Source organism: Atractosteus spatula, chromosome 1 (genome assembly GCF_055471065.1).
Source record: "Atractosteus spatula isolate fAtrSpa1 chromosome 1, fAtrSpa1.hap1, whole genome shotgun sequence".
Classification (NCBI taxonomy): Eukaryota; Metazoa; Chordata; class Actinopteri; order Semionotiformes; family Lepisosteidae; genus Atractosteus; species Atractosteus spatula.
In genome coordinates this window covers 51,849,026-51,874,339 of record NC_142706.1, presented here as the reverse complement: position 1 = coordinate 51,874,339, position 25,314 = coordinate 51,849,026, and the positions used below count along the sequence as shown (strand labels likewise).

At 41.1% G+C, this 25,314-nt stretch overlaps 1 protein-coding gene across 15 annotated transcripts in view; it reads right to left on the bottom strand.

Moving 5' to 3' along the window:
• gab1 (GRB2-associated binding protein 1) overlaps positions 1–25,314 on the bottom strand; it is a 93,814-nt gene that overhangs the window by 10,362 nt on the left and 58,138 nt on the right. For 8 of the 15 annotated variants that reach the window (XR_016090792.1, XM_088910059.1, XM_088910086.1 and 5 more), the window contains exons 3-8: positions 22,780–23,074; positions 14,921–15,122; positions 14,499–14,588; positions 12,606–13,240; positions 5,056–5,150; positions 4,206–4,515 (exon numbers count right to left, since the gene is read on the bottom strand). Coding sequence is in view for 14 of the 15 variants with exons in the window: in XM_088910059.1 (XP_088766185.1) it covers positions 4,206–4,515; positions 5,056–5,150; positions 12,606–13,240; positions 14,499–14,588; positions 14,921–15,122; positions 22,780–23,074 (1,627 nt within the window). In the remaining variant the exon portion in view is untranslated. The remainder of the gene's footprint in view (positions 1–4,205; positions 4,516–5,055; positions 5,151–12,605; positions 13,241–14,498; positions 14,589–14,920; positions 15,123–22,779; positions 23,075–25,314) is intronic. The other 7 variants (XM_088910134.1, XM_088910103.1, XM_088910141.1 and 4 more) reach the window with 3 other exon arrangements.

Here is a 25,314-nt window from a genome sequence, read left to right as displayed (position 1 = left end):
AAGCTCCAAGCCCACCATCTCAAAAAAACAACACACTACTCGCCCCACAAGAGGCCACTCACACACCGAGAGAGAAACCACAGGTAAGTCAGAGGTCAGTTACAGAGATTGAGCTTACATTACGTTAACATAGATGAAAAGAGATCATAGAAATGAAAGATTTTCAGTATGAATGACAACATTACATTTATAAAGTCAGTGCCTGTCCCATGGTTATGAAAGCTGAACAGGAGAAGTGCATGTATACTGTAAATACCAGATCGTATAGGGTAAATACCCAAGGCATAGAGCCAAATGTGGACTCAGTGGTATAGATTAAAGCTTCTATTACTGTGGCATTTTTAGCACAACATACGTAACACAAAGACAAGAGAGAGATGCAAGGCTGCCATACACCTCCATGATTGTGTGATTTCTTGTGCTCAGGTTAGCACTTGCTCTTTCAGCAAAAGTAAAGAAGTGAACGGGCTCCGCAGCACAAATGGTGATCCTGCATGATACTTTCACACAGCCAATGGACAATGTGAAAAACCTCGCTTCCTACATTCATTTAACCGGCAAAACCACAAAATGGTGAAATCCAATTAAAGCTGGCCTATGTAAATACTCACTTTAAAGGGACACTTCAGTCCCAATTTCCCGGAACAGTAATTAAATCTCGGTAGCAAAATAAATTTATCGATGGTTTGGCAAAATTCACTTCGTGATAGTACTGTATAGTCGCCCTGTCGTTGCAACCCCCTAGTCTCACCATGGGAGAGAGTGAGAGTTTGCGCAAATTGCGACGTGATGCGGTCCTTCCTGCTCACTAGTCACTGTAATGACTAATGTAACGCGATGCATGAACGAAAAAGTACAGACATTTCACCACAGAAATGATCCAACATGATCTACGGGCAGAGTTAAGAAATAAGTTGCATCTGTCGGCAAAACCATCTCGAAGCCAAGAGCGATATTTCTATTGGATTAAAAGTATGTATTCATAACCCTGCTTGTTTAAAACATAATAGAGCCGGTTCAGCTCACCAGAGGTTTGGTTGCCTCGTTCTGAGGCACAGGATATGGAGTGATGCATACCCGGAAATTTCATCTATATTGTGACGTAAATTGGAGGTTTTACACATTACTGTGTACATTTTACTTTCATTGTGGTTTGAAATGCACTCATCAATGCTGATTATTTCTAACCTTGAAATATAAAAATAGCATTACAGTTCCTTCTTTAAGTATCAAGGTGCAGGTTTCACTTTGAGGCATTTACTGCATTTTCAACAAGGAATGCACTTCAAACTGCAGAACGATTACAGTGCAACATTCTTAACTCCAAGCTACCATTTACTCGGTTACTCCCTGTCTCACACAGTATTCCCCCTCAGGCATTATCTTCGTGTATATTGCAGCACTAAAACCCAGACATACCCAAACTTTCAGCTCTCCAGACCAGCCAAAATGGTTGCCATTCAGATAAAAGCAACCTGATCTTGTCTTGCCAATACATGACAATGTATATTTACATACTGTGGGTTTTGGCATTCACAGGCATGTTTTACTCCTGGCAGTAAAACAAAAGCATAAAAACACCTGTGTGGAATAAATACTAAAAATACAAAGCTGTGGCCTCAAAAATTATCTTGTCTATATTGTTAAAATAAAAGGAATTGGGGGAAAAAACTACATCTTCACTTTAAGATGGAGGAGCAATTGGTCAAAGGTAGGCACTGACTAGACAGAATTTGGTATATAAATGTGTTTTGAACACACAAACCGCTAGATACATTTACAAATGGCCAGAACAGACAGAAAAGCTTAAACCATGCTGAATAAAGTCTACATTTGGTCAGTCACTGCTATTACAATGTATGCAGAAGAGGCTTTATAGTGTCAGGAAAGAGATTCATAAGGTATACAGTTGTACTTTTTTAATGGAGTTGATATTGATTCTGAAACAAAAATGTAATTTGTTAAAAACATCTATAATGAAGACATTCTCTGAAGCTTGCATATGTATTTTTGTTTTGATTTTTTTGTATGTTTTGGTTGCAAAACTTTAAATGTTTTTCAATAGTAGAATAGTACACTATATTAACAATTTATTGTGACTAGGAAATTAACTTTACAAAAGCACCAAGTTTCATATGCACATTCCTCTTTTCTTGCTGTTTGAAACAATTTCAAGTATTCACTGGACAAGTTAGAAAGTAATAGCTTGAATCAATCTTGATATAATGACAAATAAGGATCAGAATTTTAGTTATTCTAATTAAATTCCCCTGTGAACAAGTTTCTGTGCTGTGTACTCATTTTTATGGAAAAATAATTGATTGAAGAAAAGCAGGATCCATTTCATAAAGCAGAAATGTGTTACAGTACCTCTAAAATACCTCTAAAAACATACTAGTAAAAAAGTTTAAATTAATATCTGAAAAACAGTTGTCCCATTCTGATGCGCGGCATATTGCTGAAACGCATCACCCAACCCTGGAATTACAAGGGCGATGGAGCTCATTTAAATTCTACTTCTTCCGAGATGCCTCCTCTCTTCACTGAACTGACTGACTTCTTAATCTTTATTCAGTTTAAGGCACAGGCTCTTGTGTTTCGTAAAATACGGGAAGTGCAATTTTGATAACTGTTCTTTCCCTGCATGACCCTCACACAATGGCCTTATTTTAACTGGTGAAATTTAAATTCTCAGGTGCAGTTTAAATTTTTTTTTAAAAAGTTTACAGTATTTTCCTTCCAATAATGAGGAAATAAGGACTTTTAGACTAGCGCTGAATCACATTGGCACCCAGCAACAATTCATGTGTTCTCAAAAGGCTCTTTGAGTGAAGGAGAAACGATTTGGTTTGCTCTTTCAAAGCCTCAGATTGCGGGACAAAGCTGCAGTCAAAAGAGTACACAAGGAGCTGAACTCTGGGTAAAGGAGGCTTGCAAATGGAAGGCCAGATCAAACCCCTTTCACTGACAGTTGCATAGCAATGTCAGCAAAAAAGGACACCGATGTAGACATGCCTTCTTCTGAAAATTATAATCATCAGTAAAATATTGTACGAAACCAGCAAAAGTTTCTTTAAAAGGGTTCAACAGCTCAGGCTGAACAAATGAGCTGACATTTTATTGCACGGCTGCTAAAAAAAAAGTCTGGCATTATAGGCTTCAGCCATTTTTTACATTCTTAAAAATTCTGTAAATTTTTCAGTTTCTTCAAATTTTAAGCAAGAAGTACCTAATATACTTATACCCAGTATAAGAATGTTCGGTATATGAATTTTTGCTAACATGAAGAATTTGTGCCTTGTAATTAATTATAAGAACGAAATTTTGCTGTTCCAAACATGAAGAATTTGTACCTCGTAATTCGTTATAAGAATGAATTTTCACTCATCAGAAATTTGAAGTTCGAAAGTGACCGACTTTAGCCAAGAACCTTCTGCGAACATTTGAATTCAGGGCCACAGAACAGCAGTTTGTTTCTGTGCGCGAGACAGGCAGTATGGTTAAGGATGCCGTGAGGCAGCAGTGTTTTGTTTGCATTCGCAGCGAAAGCTTGTGTTCACATTCAACACAAGTTCAAGTGTTTTTTTGTGTTTGTTTTGTAGTTGCTGTTCATTATGGGCACTAAGGAAGAGTTTGCTTGTTTGTTCGCTTGTTTCACAGATTTTATTTAATTCTGACTAGGTTTTTCATTTTCTTATCAATTTCTTTAGCGTAGTAGTCGGCAACAGTTCGCACGTTGTTCTAGCTGACCGCTTGGATAGCAATCTATTACGAGATTAATGAAAAATGTAAATATGATATCATTAATTATTTCACAGCTATAGCTGGCTTATTTGAGTAGAGTTGCATTGTTCACTAGCTTGCTATAATGGTCTGCGTGGTTCAGAACTGGGTTTTTATTTTTGTTTACGATCTCCTGCCTTCCGAACAGATTTTCAGAAAGAAATTAGGTTTGGATACCAGGGTATGCGTGTACACCCTTCCGTATAGCATTACTCTGAAACTCAACTACAACGAGATGAAAAGATGCTCCTAACACTATAAAAATGAATAAGTTAAGACACATGGGCAGGCACGACCTCCACAGACCAGAAAGACAACAGGGAAATCACGCGAGCAGGGACAGAGAAAAGGAAGGAAAAGACAGATGAAGCCTCGCTCGTCTCCCCTCGCGCACCAGCACTCACGCCCACACTCCTACTCACCCTTGCGGTCCGGTTTGAGGTTGCGGTCGACAGGCGGCGGCTGGCAGTCGCTGATGAGGACGGGTCTCCGGGGGGGCGTTTTGGGGCTGGAGCGAAAGCCCATGTGCGCCGGCGGAGGGACCTGCTTCCCCAGCGAGGGGAACTCCATGGTGACGGGCGTCATGTACATGTAGTTGGGCTCCTGTATGGGCTCGGACAGGCTGCCGGAGTGGGAGTGGTGATGGGACGGGGAGTTGGCGTCCATGGCAACGTAGTTGGCATCCACTTCCTCAGTCGACGTGCTGCCGACCGGCATCATGCCCTTTTTTCTCTGCGTTTCAAAACAACACAGGGATGAAAGATGCAAATAGGTGCATTTTCACCTAGCCTGGCTCCAACACTAGGCTTTTACATGTATTTATTACAAGCCAAAATCAAAAATGAGCTTCTTCCTGAAACTAAGATGGCCCTTTCTTTCATAGCATAGAGCAAGGTTCTCTCATCAATGAGGGTTTCGTCGCATCCCAACTTCAGGAAGAGAGACCCCTGCCCTAGAGGATCATTTGACCTCCTAAAGGAAATTCATCTATAACCATACAATACAAGGATGGGACACCCTCACTCTTGAATTGAACTGCGTCATCCCTATCTGTGGATATGATTGTAAACCTAATTTCATTATTGTATAATGTATTTAACTACACTATGGTCATTGCTGGTTTACTGGCCTTTTTTGTTTTGTAGTAAAAGAGACAGATGGTAAACGTCAACTATTTCTATAAAAAATGGCAAAAGGAGAAAAAGCAAGCTTTCCATTTTAAGTACTCGTGCTGACCACACAATATAACAAAAGCTTTCCAAATGAACTTACGAGGTAACTGTTGAAGCTTTCATTAAGATCAAGCGAACTGCTTCTGTCTGTAGCAAATGGTCTAGGGATGTCGTAGAAATCTTGAGAGCCATAATCTGTAAAATACAAAGAGACAGAAGGGGAAAGCCTCCGCATCAGTTATGTGATGGTTGTAAAGTCCAAGTTACATTTTTACAAAAGAACATCGAGCTTAAAATGAGTTTATTTTCTGACAATAATAAGCTGTCTATGTCTATTTTACACAAAGTAGTTTAACCTCAGATACAACAATAAGATGTACAGTACAGTTGGTAAAAAATGCATTCATATTTAGAATTATAAACTTGAAAATACATATATTAGAACAAACTGTACTATAGCATACCTACTGTAAATAGATTCAGGTTCACAAAATTACTTTGATACACAAAGTCACACAAGTAGTTGAATGGCCTATGTACACAACAGTAGTGAATCACATGATTCTGTAATACTCCTGTTACAATGTTACAAAAAGACATTGCTGAAGTGAGCAACCTGATGCATTCTGGGACTTAAAGAAATGCCCTGCACTGACATTTTGAAAAATTCAGAAATTTTGAGTTCTTGTATGGGTTCCCTCTTAGTTCTTTCTCTTGAGGCCTTAAAAGATTTAGCGCCCTTTGACAGTATAGTGTCCCCGTCACTATACTAGGACCCTCTAACATCTCTTCCAGCAGCAACCTTGGTTTTTCCCAGACTTTCCCCAAGTTAGAGGCATACACAAAAAAGATTTGCAGCTGTAACTGTAAGATACCAAAGAAGTTTCCACAAAGTATTGATTTGGAAGCCTGAATACTTCTGCAATCAACATATTGTAGCTTTTGATTTTTCCTTTGCAACTTTTGCTAACATTCAAAGGAATTATGAAAATCAAAACAAGTAGTACAATTCCATAATAGTACAAAATTCCATTGTTGTGGTATGGACACTACTAATTATACTGTGCTTCACTGCTTTTCTAGAGTGAAAGAAGGCACGTCTTTTCAAGCTCTGTGCATGTAAGTATTTTTCTCATTCTCCTCCGCCAGCAGTCAGCGCATGACTTACAGTTTACATATAGTTTAGATGTGCCAGGGGGTCATTATTTGATTTTATTTTGCAAGGCGTGTATACAGAAAACAGATATTTTGTATGTACAAGTACTTTGCAGAAGTATTCAGTCCCTTCCAGTGATGTCCCTTCTCTTGAATTACAAATGAAATATACAAGCCTATCTCAAGGGGCATGGGAGTTCATAGAAAAAACAAAAGGTGCTTTCATTTTTCAGCACAGGGTTCTCTGGAGTTCACAAAGTTCAAATGAAGACAATGGATAGCAAATTCCACAGGCTAAACAAATACACACAGAGATGAACAGTATCATCTGCATGTCAATAGAGTCAGGGCTGGTGTCACAGAAGCCTCCCTCCCTTTTCAAACAGTATGGAAGAGAAAAAACAAAAGCCCCTTCAGTTCAAACATACTTCACAAACAATTACTAATATGTACACAAACATTTCAAAATACTTTTCCTTTTTCTAAGATGTAAGTCAGGATGCCTATTATACATTTATTTTATGGAAATAGAACATATGATTGACACTAACCTCCTAACCTCTAGATGCTCAAGAAACAGGCTGTCAGTCATCCCTCAACCTCGTTTTACGGCTTTAAATTTCTCTGTTACCTAGCTTACCATCAAACAAACACTCATACCCAAAAATACAGTAATACACATATTACACATATATCCATGTCTCCACCTGCCACCTAGACATCTGCTGGGAGACATGCTCTTTACAGCTGTAGTGTATTTTTCTTAACCCATAATTGTAGACTATGTCAGCCTTCGCAAGTCTGTAGCGGTTTTTTTTAAAGAAAATATTTGTAATAAAAACTTAAATGCTTTAACGAAACACTTTTGGGCAGAAGAAGTTAAAGGCAAACAGGTTGCTCAGTTATTTTAAAAACCTTCAAGTGCGGGGTGGCAAATAAACCAAGTGAATGCAATCTTTACCTTCAGGTTCCAGAGTTCATTACGCTATGAAACGTACACTTAAAATAATATATTTTGTGTTGTGACATTTAGATACTTTTTTCTGTACTTGCTATACCAGATCTATATTTTAAAACTATGGAGGCTTGTCTATATTATTAATTGTCTATTATTCTAGGAGGTCCTTTTTTCCAGCTTTTCACTACTTTTACATAAATTGTGATTATGATGACTGTCGATTTTGATAATTCACAACGCTTTGGCAAAGCACTCTAACATTTTCACTTCATTTCCACAACCAACTACTAATTTCCCGAGCATGATGTGCTACAGTGAGTATATGAGCTGGCTAGTTTCACTTCAGGTGCTTGTGAAGCAAAAGCATTTTTATTTTAGAAATCAAACCAAATGATCATAGACTTCTATTACATACAAGATTATGGAAACCATAAATAAAGATTAATAAGAAGATCTAAATGGGAATACTATACTATTGGACAATCAACATAGTCAACATCTAGAAAGTATGTCTTGCTTAACTCATGTCTTTGAACATACACTACCAGTAATGAATACCATGCACATGGAATATTTAGATATTAGGAACACTGCACCTCCTAATTTTTATTAATGATGTGGATTCTGGTATAGTGTGAACAGTCGGGTGTTCTAACAACTCATGCCAAATGAGTGCAGCAAATACTGCAGAAGCTGCAAAGGAAAACTACTAATGCAAAATATTAAACAGCCTGCAGAATCTAATTATAAGAAAACCACAGGTATTTATTTACACTTCAGGTTTATCGTCAACGCAATGTGGGAAAACTTTAAAAATACAAACAAAACGTTAGGATATGTAGTTAAAAGCAGAGGGGCTTTATGCTAATATTGTACAAGGCACCACATTTAGAATTTAGTGCTCAATTTTAGCTACCATGTTCCAGATAATCTAACTGCACTGGAATAAGTCCAGAAAACAGCCAATGGATGCATTCCCGAGCTTAAAGGAATGTCATACAGTGACAAGTTAAAAAATATCCGTATGAGCGTCATGAGTCAAGCAGCCTCCTCTTATTTGTAAGGGGGATTTGGTAAAAATGTTGCATTTTACCAAGGCAAAAGCACAAAAATAACACAAATATAACCAATGATGTTATTTCTAAACGATGCTCCTTGCCTTTAAAGAACCAAGGCTGCTGTTTTAAAATCAATCCACATCAGTTAAGCAATGAAAGCAGCTAGTGATGCACGTTGTATTGAACAGCTCAACTTTAAGAATACTCTGCCACCACCACCAGGAGTCAGACAGGTACAGAGCAAAATTGTTCAGCTCAGAAAACAATACCTTGGTTGCAAAGCTGAAGTGTAATTTGTTTTTAAGATTTTTCAGTCTAATATATTAATAGTCACTTAAGATGGACACTTTTTTCCTCTAGGTATTGGAAATCTCTATTTCACTGGGAGCAGTGTAAGCTGCAACTGGGTATCAATCACAATGTAGTCTAACAGTATGGTAATTGATCACATTTGTGATTGCCAAGTCTGGATGTAGAGAGAAAGAAAAAACTGGCAAATTGTTGAAACCACAGTCCTAGAATGAAACAGCACAGATCACATTTAAAGACAGTTTTGCACCAAGACCATATCATGTTACTTTTGTTTTGTTATAACGTTGTTTTGACTCTCAAGATTCTTCTGATCAGCACAACAATTCTCCAGTTTTTCAGAGGAAAACCTCAGACCGCTGTTCTTCTGGGATGACAGTAGATGTGTTTAACCACCCTGAAATGGTCAAGGACCTCCAGCATGCCCCCAGGCTTCTTTCACTATATTTACGTGGAAGATATTTCATTAGTAGGCATATCCTGAAGCTTTCTCATTACCATGAGCTTCCATTAGGCAAATGGAGTCGGTTATTTCAATTGAACTGTGTAACACAAGGGCAGGTCTGAGCTCACACTGTCCCCAGTCACCACAGAGACGGGCTACATTCGCATGCGGTGCTGTGAGAACACGATCAGAAAGGCTGTCAGTGCCACCTGTCCCCACTTAACAGGTGATTACCTCATCAGCACTGGATAGTACATCTGTATCAGAGAAGAATTGCTGCAGAACATTACTGCATCAGCTTGACGTTCTTTTCTCCAATATACATAATCAGTTTAGGAAACAGAAAGTTGGGCCAACATTTTGAGATGCATCAGTGTGGAAACAAATATTTTCTATACTATTTTCCACTAAAAACTGAAAAAAAGAAAAAACAATGTAGAGTTTTCTTCAGGTGTAGTAACAGGCTCCTCCATAAAAATGTTGCATTTTTCTTATTATTTTTCACTGTGATATTAACCTCATTTTGTTCCTTCCTTTAACTCAATAATATAGACCAATACAGCAGATCCATTCATTCATCAAGCTCGTCCAGGTCTTTCCCTATGTCTGTAGACATTCTGCTAACACAGTGGTTCTCAAACTATGGTAGGAGCACCACCAGGTGGTACGCCATATGACCCTGGAACTTTGTTGTGTGCACTGAAAAATTGGGATGGGTTTTCATATTTTCTATTTTCTATTTTAATAAAATTAGTTTGCGTCGAATACGTAGCCTACGTACTACGATACAGCGTGCGCTAATACTTGAGTGGACACAAGAGCTACTATGTAATTCTACTATGTAATTCTATACCATTCAATGCGTGCTACGAACATAAGTGACCAATTTTATTTAAAAAAACCTATCTCCAGCAAATAGGGAGGTAGGAGAATGTGTGCGACTTTGGAACAATGCCAATGTTGGAAATGCAGGAAAGCATAGAAATGTGTACTACGAACGCTGGCAATCTTGTGAGCACAGGAAAGTGTGATAGATAACAGAAAAATATTTAAGAACTGTTCTAGATTAATTTGAGAAAAATACACCGAGCGTCTCTGAGTTTCGCTCCCATGCGTATGAAATAAAAACTTCTTTTAACTTCTGAGACAAACTCCTGAAATGGAAACAGGGAAAATGCAAGCTTGCCGATTGTAAAGCAGGTAAGCCCCACACTACTTGTGAAGAACTTTGTTTACCGTTGGCAAAAGAGCTGATACTTATTACGTGTGGAGAAAAAACTGCTAAACAGCTAGACCTGCTGCCCCCTCCGAAAGACACAGTCACTCAGAGAATTATTAATATGGCGGATGATATCAGAAGTACGCTGATAAGAGTGCGTTAAGATGAGCAGATGCTTTTCACTCCAATGAGATGAGTTTGCGTTGGAGTTTGTACAGACGGTGCTAGAGTGATGACAGGCCGACACAGCAGTGTAGTTGCACGAATTAGAGAGGTTGATCCAGAAATAAAGTGGACGCACTGCAGCATCCACCGCGAGGCCTGGGCCGTCAAGAAAATGACGATTTAAAATCTGTTAGACTCTGTTGTGAATTAAATATCAAGGCTCGACCAATGAATTCACATCTGCTCTGCTCAACTAAACAGGCTCACCCCTCTCACTTAAATGGTGCTTTTTTATTGTTTATTTTTAATTGTTGTTGTTCCTGTTGTCATTCTGTAAAGTGCTTTGAGAAGCCACCTTTAAAGGCGCTATATCAAATAAAGTTTATTATAATATTTATTATATGTGTATGTGAGTGTGTGCGCACACGCACTGAGATTTTCATGAGAAGATGACTTGTAGGTGGTACTTGGATGCTTTGGTTTGATCAGGGGTGGTACTTGGACCAAAAAGTTTGAGAACGACTGTGCTAACAGATTAATCTGTTCAGCAGGAGACCTAATTGGAAACTGTCCAGTCCAAAGTAAACCTTGCATCTGAGCATCCAGTACAGAGAGGAATGTACACCCATGAAGAGGTGGCTGCTAAAAGCTAAATAAAATAATTTTCAATAATGCCTCCACTGCCTAGATTGTAACTTGGTCATTTCAGTTTCTCTTGTAAAAAAAATAAATGGACTGACAACATTTTATTTAAGCAACTCCAGTAAGTGGTAGCTTAGTGAATTATGTCATCACAAGACAAATACAAAAGGACACAGCCCTTTTGCTAAAGGGCCTATAAAGTAAATTATTTCCACCTGTCTACATTTCAGATGAATCGGAAAGACATTCAGATGCACAGTAGATTTTCACTACTGTGAATTTTCACCATCCTATGCACAAGTACCGTCTGCGATCCTGACCATGACAAAGTCCATGTTTCTAGCCAATTTGTGGTACCGATCTATTTTTATCTGACTGGACTGAGTGTCCTGGCACCTTTCATACACTCTGCAACTCACAACTGGCAGCACACCGAAGCTAAGCACCTGTGAGCCAGGTCAGTACCTGGATGTGGTCCATGTTGGTCCTAATGCCCCAGTATAGCGACGGGGACACTATACTGTAAACAGGCACCGTCATTCGGATGAGACGTAAAGCCAAGATCCTTACTCTCTGTGGTTATTAAAAATCCCAGTGCGTTTCTCAAAAAGAGTAGGGGTGTAACCCTGGTGTCCTGGCCAAATTTCCCATTGGCCCTTACCAATCATGGCCTCCTAATAATCCCCATCTATGAATTGGCTTCATTACTCTGCTCTCCTCCCCACTGATAGCTGATGTGTGGTGAGAGTACTGGCATCATCCAGGTGGGACTGCACATTGGTGGTGGTGGAGGGGAATCCCCATTACCTGTAAAACGCTTTGAGTGGAGTGTTCAGAAAAGCGCTATATAAGTGTAAGCAATTATTATTATTAATTAAACTGAAATGACGTCTGTGGGTGTTTGCCACATTTACAGTACCCAAGACCAGAAAATGGGCTTCTTGCTCTTTTATGGAGTTACTTTTCATTTTCAGTTTGAGTAACACTTTGAAAACTAAGGATCATGTGAAAGAATAGATCTGGGGGCTGGGTAAGTGATATGAGTGGCCAATACATGTCTGAGCCAACAAACTGCCTTAACAAACTTAAACTTGTCTGCTCACGATGAAGCTACACAAATGCTAAAGGAAGGAACTTCATTGTAGCTTTGGATTTTTCCAACAGCAGATTGCAGTGCTACAGTATCAAACACAAAAGTATTTTAGCACCCAAACCTTAACATACATATCTAAATTAGGAAAAAAAAATCTCTGTATATCCTCCAATCAGTGCTGAAGCTCCTGAACTGAAACTACTAACACTGAAAACAAAAATAAACTACAGTATCAACTTTCAACAACAACTAAAAACCCAACCTATTTCACATCATCCAGTGCATGTCATGTCATCTGAATGTGGTCTGTATTGCTGAAACTAAGCCAAGATATATCAGCCTTTTTTCTCAGGGTATAAAAAGATTCTGGACCATCCACCCAAATCAGCATGCTTATTAAATAAAACTTCCTCTTAAGGTGGAAACCTTAACAATTCTTTAGCTCAATTTCAGTACAGAAAGGCACCTCGACAAACCCACTTCACACGCCAGTGTGTTTGCTGGCCTTTCTGAGGGCAGCTAACCATGAGCAGTGCCGAGCAAAATTCAGAGAGACTTGAGACAGGACTCCTGGTAGCAGCTAAGAGGGAGGTCGCTCAGACTGACCTTTCCACAGGCGCGAGTCCATGCTGGCGATGGTGTTGCTGCGTAAAGACTTGCTTCCTGCACTGGAGGGCACGGAGTAGTTATTGTCCATCTCGGAGGCAGAACGGGGGGCGGCATAAGTTTCTGTAGGGGAACGTTCAGAAGGGGCAGTGAGGGAGGGCTTTGGGGGCCGAGGAGGGGGTACTTCCGGTAGGGAGGAAGCTTGTCCTACCACAGCACCTTCAGGGCAAGATGTCCTGGGGATCTGGTATGTGGCGCCCCCCCCTGGGGTGGGAGGAATGTCGTAGCTGATGGAGACCTGCCTCATCTGCATCTCCACAGAGGATTTGCGGGAGGGCGTGTTGAAGACGTAGACTTCCGCCCCGGATTCGGGGTCCTGCACAGGAGGCGAGGAGGCAGCCTTGGGCGCCAGCACCGTTTCCTGGGAGTAGCTGCGCGGGAGGCTGTACAGGCTGGACTCCGCAGAGAGGGAGGCGCTGCGGGACGTGGGCGAGTCGTAGAGGCAGGGCGGCTGGGGAAAGTAGCCGTTGACGGAGGCGTGTTTGGAGGCAGAGGCAGCCGGGGGCTTGTGCACGGGAAGGTTGTCGTTGCAGTCCGTCTCTGAGGAGGTGGACTTGGACGAGTCCGTGTGGGGCCTGTAGAATGCAGCACCAGAGGAGGGAAAAAAAAACATGAATTAACTCACAGCTAGGTCACAGGTAGCAGAAAGTTCTTGTTTTAGCAAGCAAGCAGGGTAGCATAATGAGCAATCCTTTGATCTTCTTTAATCTATTATTTACATTCATTCACATCATTTAAAACAAAACCTCATATTATACTTTCAATGTATTAAAATGTATTAAAAGACCTGTGAAACAAGATAATAAAATGATTCCTGTAAAACAGAAAAACAAAATACAAATTTTTTGGGTGTTGAATAACAACCATCTTAGTCCGACCTTTATGCTACTTCCAAAAATAAAAGCTCTGTTAACGCGCTGCTATTTTCTATCATAAGGGTAAATAAAATTAGCACACACTATTTATTCTGCAATAAATTTGAAAAAAAAAAACGTGAGCCACCTCACCATTATCACCTCTTAAAGCTGAAGATACAAACTTAGCTCAGCCAAGTACAGCACAATTAATAACAAGAAGAAATCCTTGCATTGCATGCCACTTTTCCTCTCAAAGGTTCTCAAAGCACTTCAAGTACAGAAGAGGAATACCTTTATTCATCCCTGCAATGCAGCACTCACATCAGATGAAGTAATTTCTCAGCTCTTTACCAACTGAATTATAGGAGGAAGGTCCACCAACACCACATACAGCAGAAGCCTGACCATCCTTTCAGGTCCTCCAGCCCAGAACTGCCCAGGCCCTTTCTTGCCTATCTTATTTGTTATAGATGAGGTTGTAGGTGTAGATCGTGATGCAAGATGGTAATACTGTACTTCACAGGCTAAAACTTTCACTTTGACATATTTGACAACATAATTGAGAACATGCATGAAAAGGATCCAGATATAATTCACAGGCTTGTATCTGTTCCAACTCTTATCACAACTCAAATGAAAACCACCCAAGTGCACACTCTCCCCTGGTTATGTTTTTATATTAGTTTTCGAATTGCCGTCTTGTTTCGAAATCCACACGTGTAAAAACAAACCACATGCAGCCAGAACAGCAGGGAAACCAAACCTGAGTCTTAAATATTCAATCACGCGAGACAGAGATGTTGAGAAAGAAAAAAACAAATATCGCGCCATTCAACACACTTCAATGCAACAAACAAGAGCAAGCGGGGCTGGTCCAAGAGCACACGCTGGGGAGAAGAGTGAGCAGAGGTTAGTGCCTAAAACTGTGTCCAGCAGCAGCATGCTTGTGTTCAGCACAGCGCAAGGCCACACTCACAGGCTGGCTGAGGGAGCCTTTTTGCTCTCGCACTGCTCAAGGAGCAAGTACTCTTCGTCGCCTTCTTCTGTGGCGAAAGACGAGGCTAGACTAACATGCAGAAAAAGGAAAGAGATTCAGAGATGAAAGTGAAGCCGGGCTTTTTAAAAGGTAGCACAGGAACACAGACAGTCATCACATACAACACGTTACTAGGCTGGGAAAATTGTTCCCCAGAAAAAAAAGATAGCAAAAGTACAGGGAAAAATGGGAACTAAACGGAGATGACATGCTATGAAACCATTTTTCGAATACAGTTCTCGAGGGAAAATCCCATTTTACTTCTCTTGAGTACACACTTTCATTGCCTTTGTAACAATCATCTAAGTAAGTGGATTCCCCTCTGCTACTGCACATAAGCCAAGCGTGACGCAGCCCCTCACCTGGCGGGCTCAGGCTTCTTGCTCTCGCAGTTGGACAGCCACAGGTAGTCCATGCTAGTCGAGGGCTCCAGGTGGCGGATGCTGACGGGCTGATAGGGTGGAGGCACTCTGTTGATGGGTGAGGCATCCATGCTGGGCAGGCCAGGTTGCAGTGGTACATCCACAGACATACTGCTGGATGGGTTTGAGGGCTTCACTGAGTCTTAGGAAAAACAAGAAATAAAACACATTCCTTTGAGGTGGTATGGTATTACACAAGAACAGAAAGGTTATAAATCATGAGGAGTCCATTAGGCACATCTAGCTTATTTGACAGTTAGTAGCTACTTGATTCAATTCCCAAAGCTCAAGATGCAGAAAAAAATCATGCACAAGCCTACAATTTGTACCTGTCACAGTAATACGCCTCTATGGACCTTAAAAATAAAATTGGCAACTATGAAACAACAGATGTCACTCTAAGACTGAAATTTAACTTGAAACTATAAAGAAGTGAAGAGGGCAAAGCAGATTTAGAGATGTGCATTAACTTTTCAATATGCTTCAGTACAAAAATAATATCCATATGGGCAGTCTGAGATTCTGATGCAGATTAACTGAAATGCTTACAGAACTCCTGACCTACGGGAAAACTTCATAGCTATATTAGGGAAAAGCTGCAGATGAGTGCTTCCACAGTTATTTGCTTTGTTTGCCATCTGTGGTCTCCTATGATGCGATTCAGCAGAACCTGCTGAGGTGTCACAGATGCTTTTAATTAAAAATCTGGCTCTGTAAAGGGCTGACCACAGAGGACAAGATACACACCTTCGAAAGAATGCAAGAAGAGTTATATAGCCAGGCTTCAGTTTTTCTCTCTCAACCTTATCCAAAAAAATGACATTTATTTAGATATTTAGCTTCAATCTAAGCCCTGAACTAGAACTCTAAGGTCCATGCTTCCCAGGGTATTGCAAGATGTTTAAAGGCACATATTTTCCAGATGGAAAAAGCCCCCACATGCCTGGAGTACTGAATTATTAACCAAATCTTACCTTGTCCTTCTATCAGCATACCCATCTTTTCATATAAATCATGTTACACAGCAAGGAAAGATACTTCTGTGGTTTCAGCACTGTGCTCAGCCAAATATTGCACACCTAAAATGACCTCAAACCATACCTAAGATGGTAAGCATCAAATAATCCACCTAGAAAAACAAAATACAGTATTCCGTAGATAGCCTTGGCTGTCCACAAAACAGTTCCGCATCCTTACTGCTCACTTGGCTGCAGTATTTCAAACTTTACACTCATTCTAATAACAACAACAGGAAAAGGCACTGGAGGTCATGGAAACCAAACATAAAATTTAACAAGTAAAGAAGCCAATAAAACTAATTTCATGATTTGAGGCATCCAAAAAACTGAGGACCCCTTGTATCACTCACGCATTTTATGTAATTCCTGTTAAATAACCACAGTTTCTATCAGCAACTTGTGATTTTTAGATTGACATTTGTGCCACTGAGCCTGCTCTGTGTCACATCTATTTGTTTTTAAGTGTTCATTATTTTCCCTGTCAAAAACCAATTAATCCCACACAGCGTTTCCTCAAGGTCTCGTCGGTGTTTTCATTCCAGGTCTGTTACGTGCTGCTCTCTATTCAGCAGCGCTCTCCCAGCGCACATTCTTCACGATGCAGAACGCCTGTGACTCACTCTCGCAAAAGCACTGCCATCTCAAGGACAGGCAGGCAAGCAGGCAGGCCAGGGTCTCTCTGTTCACTTGTTTTCTGTCTGAATGCTGATTCACGCTAGCAGCGGGAAAACCCCCTTCTCTTAATTCCCTCTCCCCACCCACACTGCTACTGAGGCAGCAGCACCAGGCTTCGTGTCCATCCACAATGGCCTGACATTTACAAAAGCCTGCCGCGTCTGGCTGGGGGCGGGAAGTGGGTTGAAGACTCTAATTATACCCCTCACCGACCCCCCCACCACCAAGGCCCCCGCCTTTCTAAGATTTTTTTATTATCCATGGGCAATTGAAGAATCACCAAGGACACTCTGGAGGCTTTCCCAATGGCTGAAAGGAATGACTGATGCTTGCTTTTCTGTGGGGTCAGATTGCATTTAACAGTGTGTCACCTAGCTGTAACTCTAACTGGCACAAGATTATTGTAAATGTAAAAATCCTGGGAAACCAGATGTGCCAATTAGTTACCAATGAAGAGAGCGATGATGAACACTAAGTTAAATATTCAATGCTTTAACAAGCAGTGCTGATTCCTTTATCTTTCGACATGATTTTTTTTTTTAAAAAGCACTGAATATCCCAGGTGGTGACACTCTTAACAGTCAGTGGAAACGCAACCCCTGATCTAGAGAGGTCTCTGGGAGCAAAGGAATTTTGGTTCCTGCACAGGAAAGAGACTGCTGCCTCTTCAAGCCTCAAGATGGAGGATAAACAATCCTTTTTTTATGATAAATGCTCCAAATAAAAGTTGTGGGAGTGCACTTTTAACCTTCACACCATATGCATGACATTACACTGCTCAAAGCAAATTCATTTCATGATCTGAGGCTTCCAAAAAACTGGGAACACCTTGTATCACTCCCCCTAGATAACTAAACTAGAGGTTTAAGTTATTGTAGCTTTACAAGACAAATTGTATGATTTTTATACATTCATACAATCTCTTGTATCTAAAAAAACTGGTTTTCAAGCTTTAAATCAACAATCTTATCCGATTTTTTTTTTACTTTTTACATCACGTTCTTACACTACTTTTTTACCTTCCTTCATTGTTTTTTGTTCTCCTTCAGTGGCATTTAATCTATACACATTAAGCTGTATTTTTCCTGTAATGTTTTTTTTTCAGTTTTACAGCATGGGTTACCAATTTAACCTATTCTCTGGTAAATCTGTCACATAAAATGGTACAGAATTAGAATAATACATGTAGATAATTCAGTATAAGAATTAAGAAGCACGGGATGGGATAATGCTAGGTAATGGATCTTAAAGGATGCCTTTTGCCTCATTAGAGGCATTGTTTGCGCTATGCTATGTCATTTTAAGCTTTTTCGTGTCATGGCCTATGTACTGACCAAAATAGGACAGTGCAATGTAGCCTGTTCCTTCCGAAGAGGGTAAATGATTGACTCCGTCCTGGCCATTCGATTCAGATTGGAATCCTGACCTCAAGCTGTGAAAGCTGAGAAAAATATGCATCTTGTCAGGCATCCCCCTTCAACGCTCATGGCAACTTTCAAAGGTACCGCTCATACAGGGAACCGAATTTCAGCCTTTACCACTCTACACTGTACCTATCCTGCACTGTGCGAGACTTAAATGACACTGTACACCTCTTTACTGTAACATATACATTTGTGACATCCGTCCATCAAATTTTTTTTTCAGTAACAGGATTATGCTTAGATGGTCACTGTTTATTTTTTACTATTCTGAGAAAAGCAGCTTCTATTCTCCCCACAGTTATCAAGTCATGTAAAGTTGTTCAAGGCTCCTCAGTGTTTCTGCAGAAGAAAGCAACAGTGACTTCAGTAACAGCTGGTGACGTGCCAAGACACATGACTGGAACCCCATCCTTGTCCACAACACTCAAAAGCAACATTTAAATCTCTGGGCAGGAAACACTGAGGAGCCTGCACTGTTCTATCACTATTTAGATTTAAAAAACTGAAACTGTGTTGACATTAGGTACACAAACATATTAAACAAGACCCTTTGAGTATTTTTGTATTAACCGGTAACTGAAGGCCTTTCGAGGACATGGATGGGTTTTCAGTAGTCTGGATTACTGCATTTGTGGGATGAAGTCCGAGAACCTTATTTAAGCCACACAGTCATGTGATACTTAACAGCACCGATTTGCTTGCCTGTGTCCACAGGATTTGCATGCCCTGTTAGTTTTGAGTAAATGAGCACATACAGCCATGTTGGTGTATCCAGCCAACACAGCAGACGAATTCTGGCATGGTCACAAAACAAACCACAAGAAACGGTGCTCAGTAATTATTTGTGGAGAGTAGAGGGAAGAAAAATGCCCATAAGGAGCCAAGTTTTATCAGCCGAGTTCCTAAATATTTTTGCACTGCATGCCAGTTTAACATCTGAGCCATTTACTATTCGCTACGAGCAAACTGTATTTTATTTTCAGTTATATTAAATACTGCACCGACATTTGTGTACCAGAAATGAAAATTAGGTCATTTCCCAATCAGAAACTGTGGTTCAACAACGACATTCGCAATAAAATAAAAGATAGATCCATCGCGTTCAAATCGGGGGACAAAGAGCTGTACAAGAAATCACGGTATGTATTAGAGTGGTGGTTCTCAAACTGTGGTACGCGTACCGGCAGTGGTACGCGGAGTGCCGCCAGGTGGTACGCCAAATGACCCTGGAACTGTGTCGTGTGCGCTGAAAAATCGCGACGGGTTTTCATATTTTGTATTTTAATACGTGTCGAATACGCAGCCTACGTACTACGATACAGTGCGCGCTAATACTTCAGTGGACACAAGAGATAATCTGTAATTCTATACCACTCTATAGGAATGCGTGCTACGGATGCAAGTGACCAATTGTATTTAAGAAAAGCTACTGTATCTCCAGCAAATAGGGAGAAAGGAGAATGTGCGTGATTTTGGAACAATGCCAACGTTGTAAACACAGGAATGCATAGAAATACGTGCTACAAACGCAGGTAATCTTGTGAGCACACGAAAGCGTAATAACAAAAAAATATTTAAGAACTGTTCTAATTTGAGAAAAATACACCGAGCATCTCTGTGTTTCGCTCCCATGCGCATGAAATAAAAACTTTAAATAAATACGGAAATAAAAACGGAAAAATGCAAGCTTGCATATTGCTAAAGCAGGTAAGCTACACTATTTTTGAAGAACCTTATTTACCGTTGGCAAAAGAGCTGACACGTATTATGTGTAGAGAAAAAGCTGCTAAACAGCTCGACCTGCTGCCCCCCCCTGAAAGACACAGTCATTCATAGAATTATTGAAATGAAGGATTAATCAAAAGTACACTGATAGAGCGCATTAAGATGAGCAGATGTTTTTCACTGCAATTAGATGAGTCTGTAGTAGATTTGGCCAATTTGCTCATTAACGTTAGATACGAGTTTGAGGGCATGTCCCATGAAGACTTTCTGTTCTGTAAACCGCTACCAACAGGAACTACAGGAGAGCACATATTTCAGCTTCTGAATGAATTTATCGTAGAGAATGGCCTCGACTGGATAAAATGCGTCTGAGTTTGTACAGACGGTGCTAGAGCAATGACAAGCCGACATAACGGTGTAGTTGCATGAATTAGATAGGTTGCTCCAGAAATTAATGTACGCATGACAACATCCACCGCGTGACCTTTGCCGTCAACAAAATGCCTGACGATTTAAAATCTGTTAGACTCTGTTGTGAATTGTATCAAGGCTCGAAAAATTAATTCACATCTGCTTTGCTCAACTAAACAGGCTCACCACTCTCACTGAAATGGTGCTTTTTTATTAGTTGTTGTTAATGTTTTTTTTCTGTAAAACACTTTGAGAAGCCACCTTTAAAGGCGCTATATCAAATAAAGTTTATTATTATAATATTTATTATATGTATGTGTGAGTGTGTGTGCACGCACACTCATGTTGGTCATTGAGAATTTCTGGGGTTCCTATGAGATGATGACTTGTAGGTGGTACTTGGATGCTTTGGTTGGATTAGGGGTGGTACTTGGTCCAAAAAGTTTGAGAACCACTGCATTAGAGGAAGCCATAAAACGCGCCAAACGGAGCTACAGAGTGCGGCTTGAAACGCAGTGCGCTGACACCCGGAGGCTGTGGCAGGGATTACAGTCAATCACAGGCTACAGGGGCTGCAGCCAGGAGATTGACACGAACAACGCATCCCTGCCTGACGAGCTGAACCACTTCTATGCCCGCTTTGATGCTCTGAACACGGGCAATGCTGAGAAGACCCCAAGTGTGCAGGGCGAGTTTGTTCTGAAACTCTCAGAGCAGGACGTGCAGAAGACTCCGAGCAGGGTGAAAATTCGTAAGGCTGCAGGGCCTGATGGGATACCACCTCGAGTCCTAAGGACATGTGCAGCCCAGCTGACCACAGTGCTTATGGACATCTTTAACTCCTCCCTGTCACAGTCCATGGTCCCCACCTGCTTTAAAAAAAACACTATTGTTCCAACCCCCAAAAAGACAAAAGTGACATGCCTGAATGATTACCGCCCAGTAGCATTAACATCTGTGGTGATGAAATGCCTGGAAAAGCTGGTGTTGTCACACATCAACTCCTCCATCACAGAGTCCCTGGACCCCTTGCAGTTCGCCTACCAGAACAACAGATCAGTGGATGATGCTGTCTCCCTGGCTCTGCATACAGCCTTGGAACACCTGGACACTAAGAACTCGTATGTGAGAATGCTGTTTGCAGACTACAGTTCAGCATTCAATTCCATCATACCCAGTCAACTGGTGACAAAGCTCAGGGGATTAGGTCTGTGCAACTCTGTCTGCAACTGGCTGCTGGACTTTCTTAACGAGAGACCACAGGTGGTGCGGATAGGCAATAAAACATCAACACCACTCACCCTGAGCACTGGAACCCCACAAGGCTGCTGTCTGAGTCCAAGATTGTACTCCCTATTTACTCACGACTGCACAGCAAGACACAGCAACAACCGCATCATTAAGTTTGCTGATGACACCACTATAATAGGACTGATCAGTGATGATGACGAGTCCACTTACATGGATGAAGTTGTACAGCTGCTTAGGTGGTGTCATAGCAATAACCTGGACTTGAACATAAAGAAAACGAAAGAGCTAATAGTGGACTTTCGGAGACACAGGCCATACACTCACAGCCCACTCAGTATTGATGGAACGGAAGTGGAAACAGTCACCAGCTTTAGGTTTTTGGGAATTCACATCTCTAAAGATCTAACCTGGACTGTGAACACTGACTCTATCATGAAGAAGGCTCAGCAGTGCCTTTATTTCTTGAGGTGCCTCAAGCGATGGGGGATGCCAATACATGTGTTGGTGAAATTCTACCGCTGCACCATCGAGAGCGTCCTCACCAACGGGATCACCGTGTGGTATGGCAACACCTCTTCGCGAGAAAGAAAGGCACTGCAGAGAATGGTCAATATGGCCCAGAAGATCATCGGCTGCGGTCTAACCGAGATTAAACAGCTCTATGAGGACCGCTGCCGTGGTAGAATTCTGGCCATCACAGAGGACAGTCACCACCCCGGGCATGAGCTCTTCACCCCACTGCCCTTTAGGCAAGAGATATAAGAGCATACGGACAATTACCACTAGATTCTTCAATAGCTTCTATCCACAAGCAGTGAGACTGGCGAACACATTTAGCCATCCCCCTCGGACCACACCTACACCATCACCATCTACCTCTTTATGATTTCTTATCTATTGCACATCTCCAGTCATTGTTTACATTCAAACTGTCTACATGTTTACTTGCACATTGTCTATTGTTTGTTTGTACATTGTCTTGATGCACTGTTTGCACTTTGTCTTGTTTTTTATACTTGTTTTTACAATCGAGAGACTTTCTGTAAGTAAGAATTCCATTGTACGAGTACCGGTTACATATGGCAATAAAGTTCAAGTTAGCTTCTGGATCTAACACACAACTACTCCCTTTACCGCAGACAGGTTTGAAAGCGCTCTCATTGAATTAAGATGCATAATTTTCATTGAGCATAGCAACAAGACTACAGGACTACAAGAGCTGTAGTGAGGGGCAGGTAAAATTCAATACATTCTCATAAGCTGTTCTAAGCCAAAACTTTCTCACTTTCTTTACCTTCATCGGTAGGGTTAAACCCACAGATGTCACATATGCTTCTGACCCACTTATTCATCTCCTCCTCTGTGTCCGCTACCAAGTAGAAGACCCGGTCAATGGTCTTAATGTCAAAAATGAAGCTGTGCTCAAGGTCCTTCTTGTTGAACGTCAGTCCAGCATCCACTTGCTCGCAGAGGTTCAGGTCGATGACGCGGATGGGTTTCTTGGCATGGTCATTTTTGTAGTACTCCAACACATCCGGGTCCCCAGTGAGACGCCCACTGCGCAGCACAAACCACCTTTTCTTCCATGCCTGAGGAACAGACCAAAACACTTGATTAGAAACCAATGGATTCAAGGGGAAACTCTTCACGCTCCTACTTCAAGAACATTAAAATGGCCCAAGACTCAGAACCAATAACCTTTCTGCCCAAGAAAGACCTTAATGTTGAGGTTATGACAGCACTGATGGCCAAAAACAGATATACAATTTTATTAACAGTCTAAGTTTCTATCACAACAACCAAGAAGGGAAAAAAAACTGTACTAAAAAGAAGAGATATTCATGGCAATATTTCAAATGACATCCACTGCAGACAAAGAGTGTGGGATGAGAAAACTAGTGGAGAAATCTTACGATCACATTATGTACTTTGTTGAAGGCAAAATAACTACTGCGATGGGCAATGCTGTTATCTCAGCTTGCTTCAAAATACACTTAAAGAGATTAGTCATAATTCCGAATAATGAACCTGACACTTCCTTGGGCTTCAGTACTTCAGGAAATATAATAGCCAACAGTCTTAACCTAGATTACAGCGAGTTCTTTCCCCATTGCATCAGACTCAAATGTATTGGTTTCACCTTGTTGAAGCTACAGTTAATGGCCAGGCACTAACGGTGTGGACTGTGCTTTATCTGTGTGGTTGCTTGGAGCTTTTCCAACTGATATTCTCTTTAATATCAACAAACTAGGTAGTTACTCATTGGTTCTGCTGGAATGTAGCCATCCACAGCTTTCTAATTAGCAGTGCACCTGATAGGTTCAGTGGAAAAAAATCTCAGTAAAGCAGTGTTTTAAAGGACAGTACAGGGAAATGCACAGCCCTGTACCTTGTGGGTGACCTCACAGATTCTGAGGACTGACAGGGCAGCCAGTAGAAAGGTACACTCTGAAGTCAGACTTCAGTGATCTCTAATAAAGGAGATCTTTTCAAAAGTAAGTTTGGACAAACATTACAGAAACATTGGTATGGTCTTTTTTTCCCCCAAACAACAGTAAAGGTACATGTAAAAGAATGTTGTAGTGACATTTCAATCATATCCGATACAATGCAAGCAACACACCTTTGTTTTGAAATTAAAAACAAATACCAACACTAGCTAATGACCACTCAAGGAAAAACACTGGAATTTAAGGAATGCGATCTGAACCATTGTTTTTGATTAGAAAATTGTAGCCGGCTTAACAATGTGACTCTTTTTTTCTTTGCTGTTTTTCCAACTACAGGGCCTCTTTGTTAGGAAGCCAAGATTAGCTCAGAGAGCATCACCCCATCCCGTCAACAAACAAGAGAGCTGAACCAACAGAAATAAACATCCACAGGAATGGCTCTCTGCTGCCAATCAAAACATGCCTGATCTGCAGGCACAGAGCACCACCGTATCAGCCCCTACACTCCTGACAGGGACTGCAACTCATGTCATAGAACTTCTTCCAATATCAGCATTCTGTGTGCAGCGAGACTTTCTCGCAATATTGCCTTTGGTACATCACACCCTGCCAGTCTCCCCGATCTATGAACCAGACTCCTGAAGCTCAAATCTTTCAGTTCGCGCAGGAGCTGAAATAGCAGGTCTTCCAGCTGTTTTCGGGGGAAACTTTTGTTTCTGTAGATTAAAACAAAAGCAGCAAGAGGAAGCACTGACTTTTACTACATTTAAACCACAAATGATGCCTTCTCAGATTGACTTTCAAGACGAGACGATGTGCAGCTGATGTTCAAGGCACACGCACCAAAAAAAAAAAGCCAACCACAGAAAAGCAATCCTAATGGTGTCAACACAATCTGCTAGGCTGCACCTTGCCACTGCATAACGAATGACCTCTGTGGACATGAATAAGGATTTCCTTGTGCCTCCTGTGAAATGATACACCGGGGCACTGATCCAGTACCTGACAAAGCACTTTAGATTTCCTTGGGGATGAGCAGTTTGGGGGTACTGTGGGCTCTCCCTTTACTCAAGTGTTAATGGATCGAGCTGCTCTGAACAGCTGCTTTCATGAAGCCTAGCAAGGAAGAGCAGTTCACACACAGTTTAGAATTCAGGGACTCCAGGGGGACCAGGAGACAGAACACCCATCCTGCAGGATGGAACTAAGAGCAACAGGATCAGTTTTGTACATCAGCCACAGGGCTGCGGACTGCATTGTACCTGCTCTGGAAAAAAAAAAATAAAACGCTTCCTTTCAACAGCCAGTTCCAGCTAGAAAAAAAAAGTTACTTCAAAAGTGATCGGGAGCTTTGTTTCTTTACAGAGGACATAAAACGG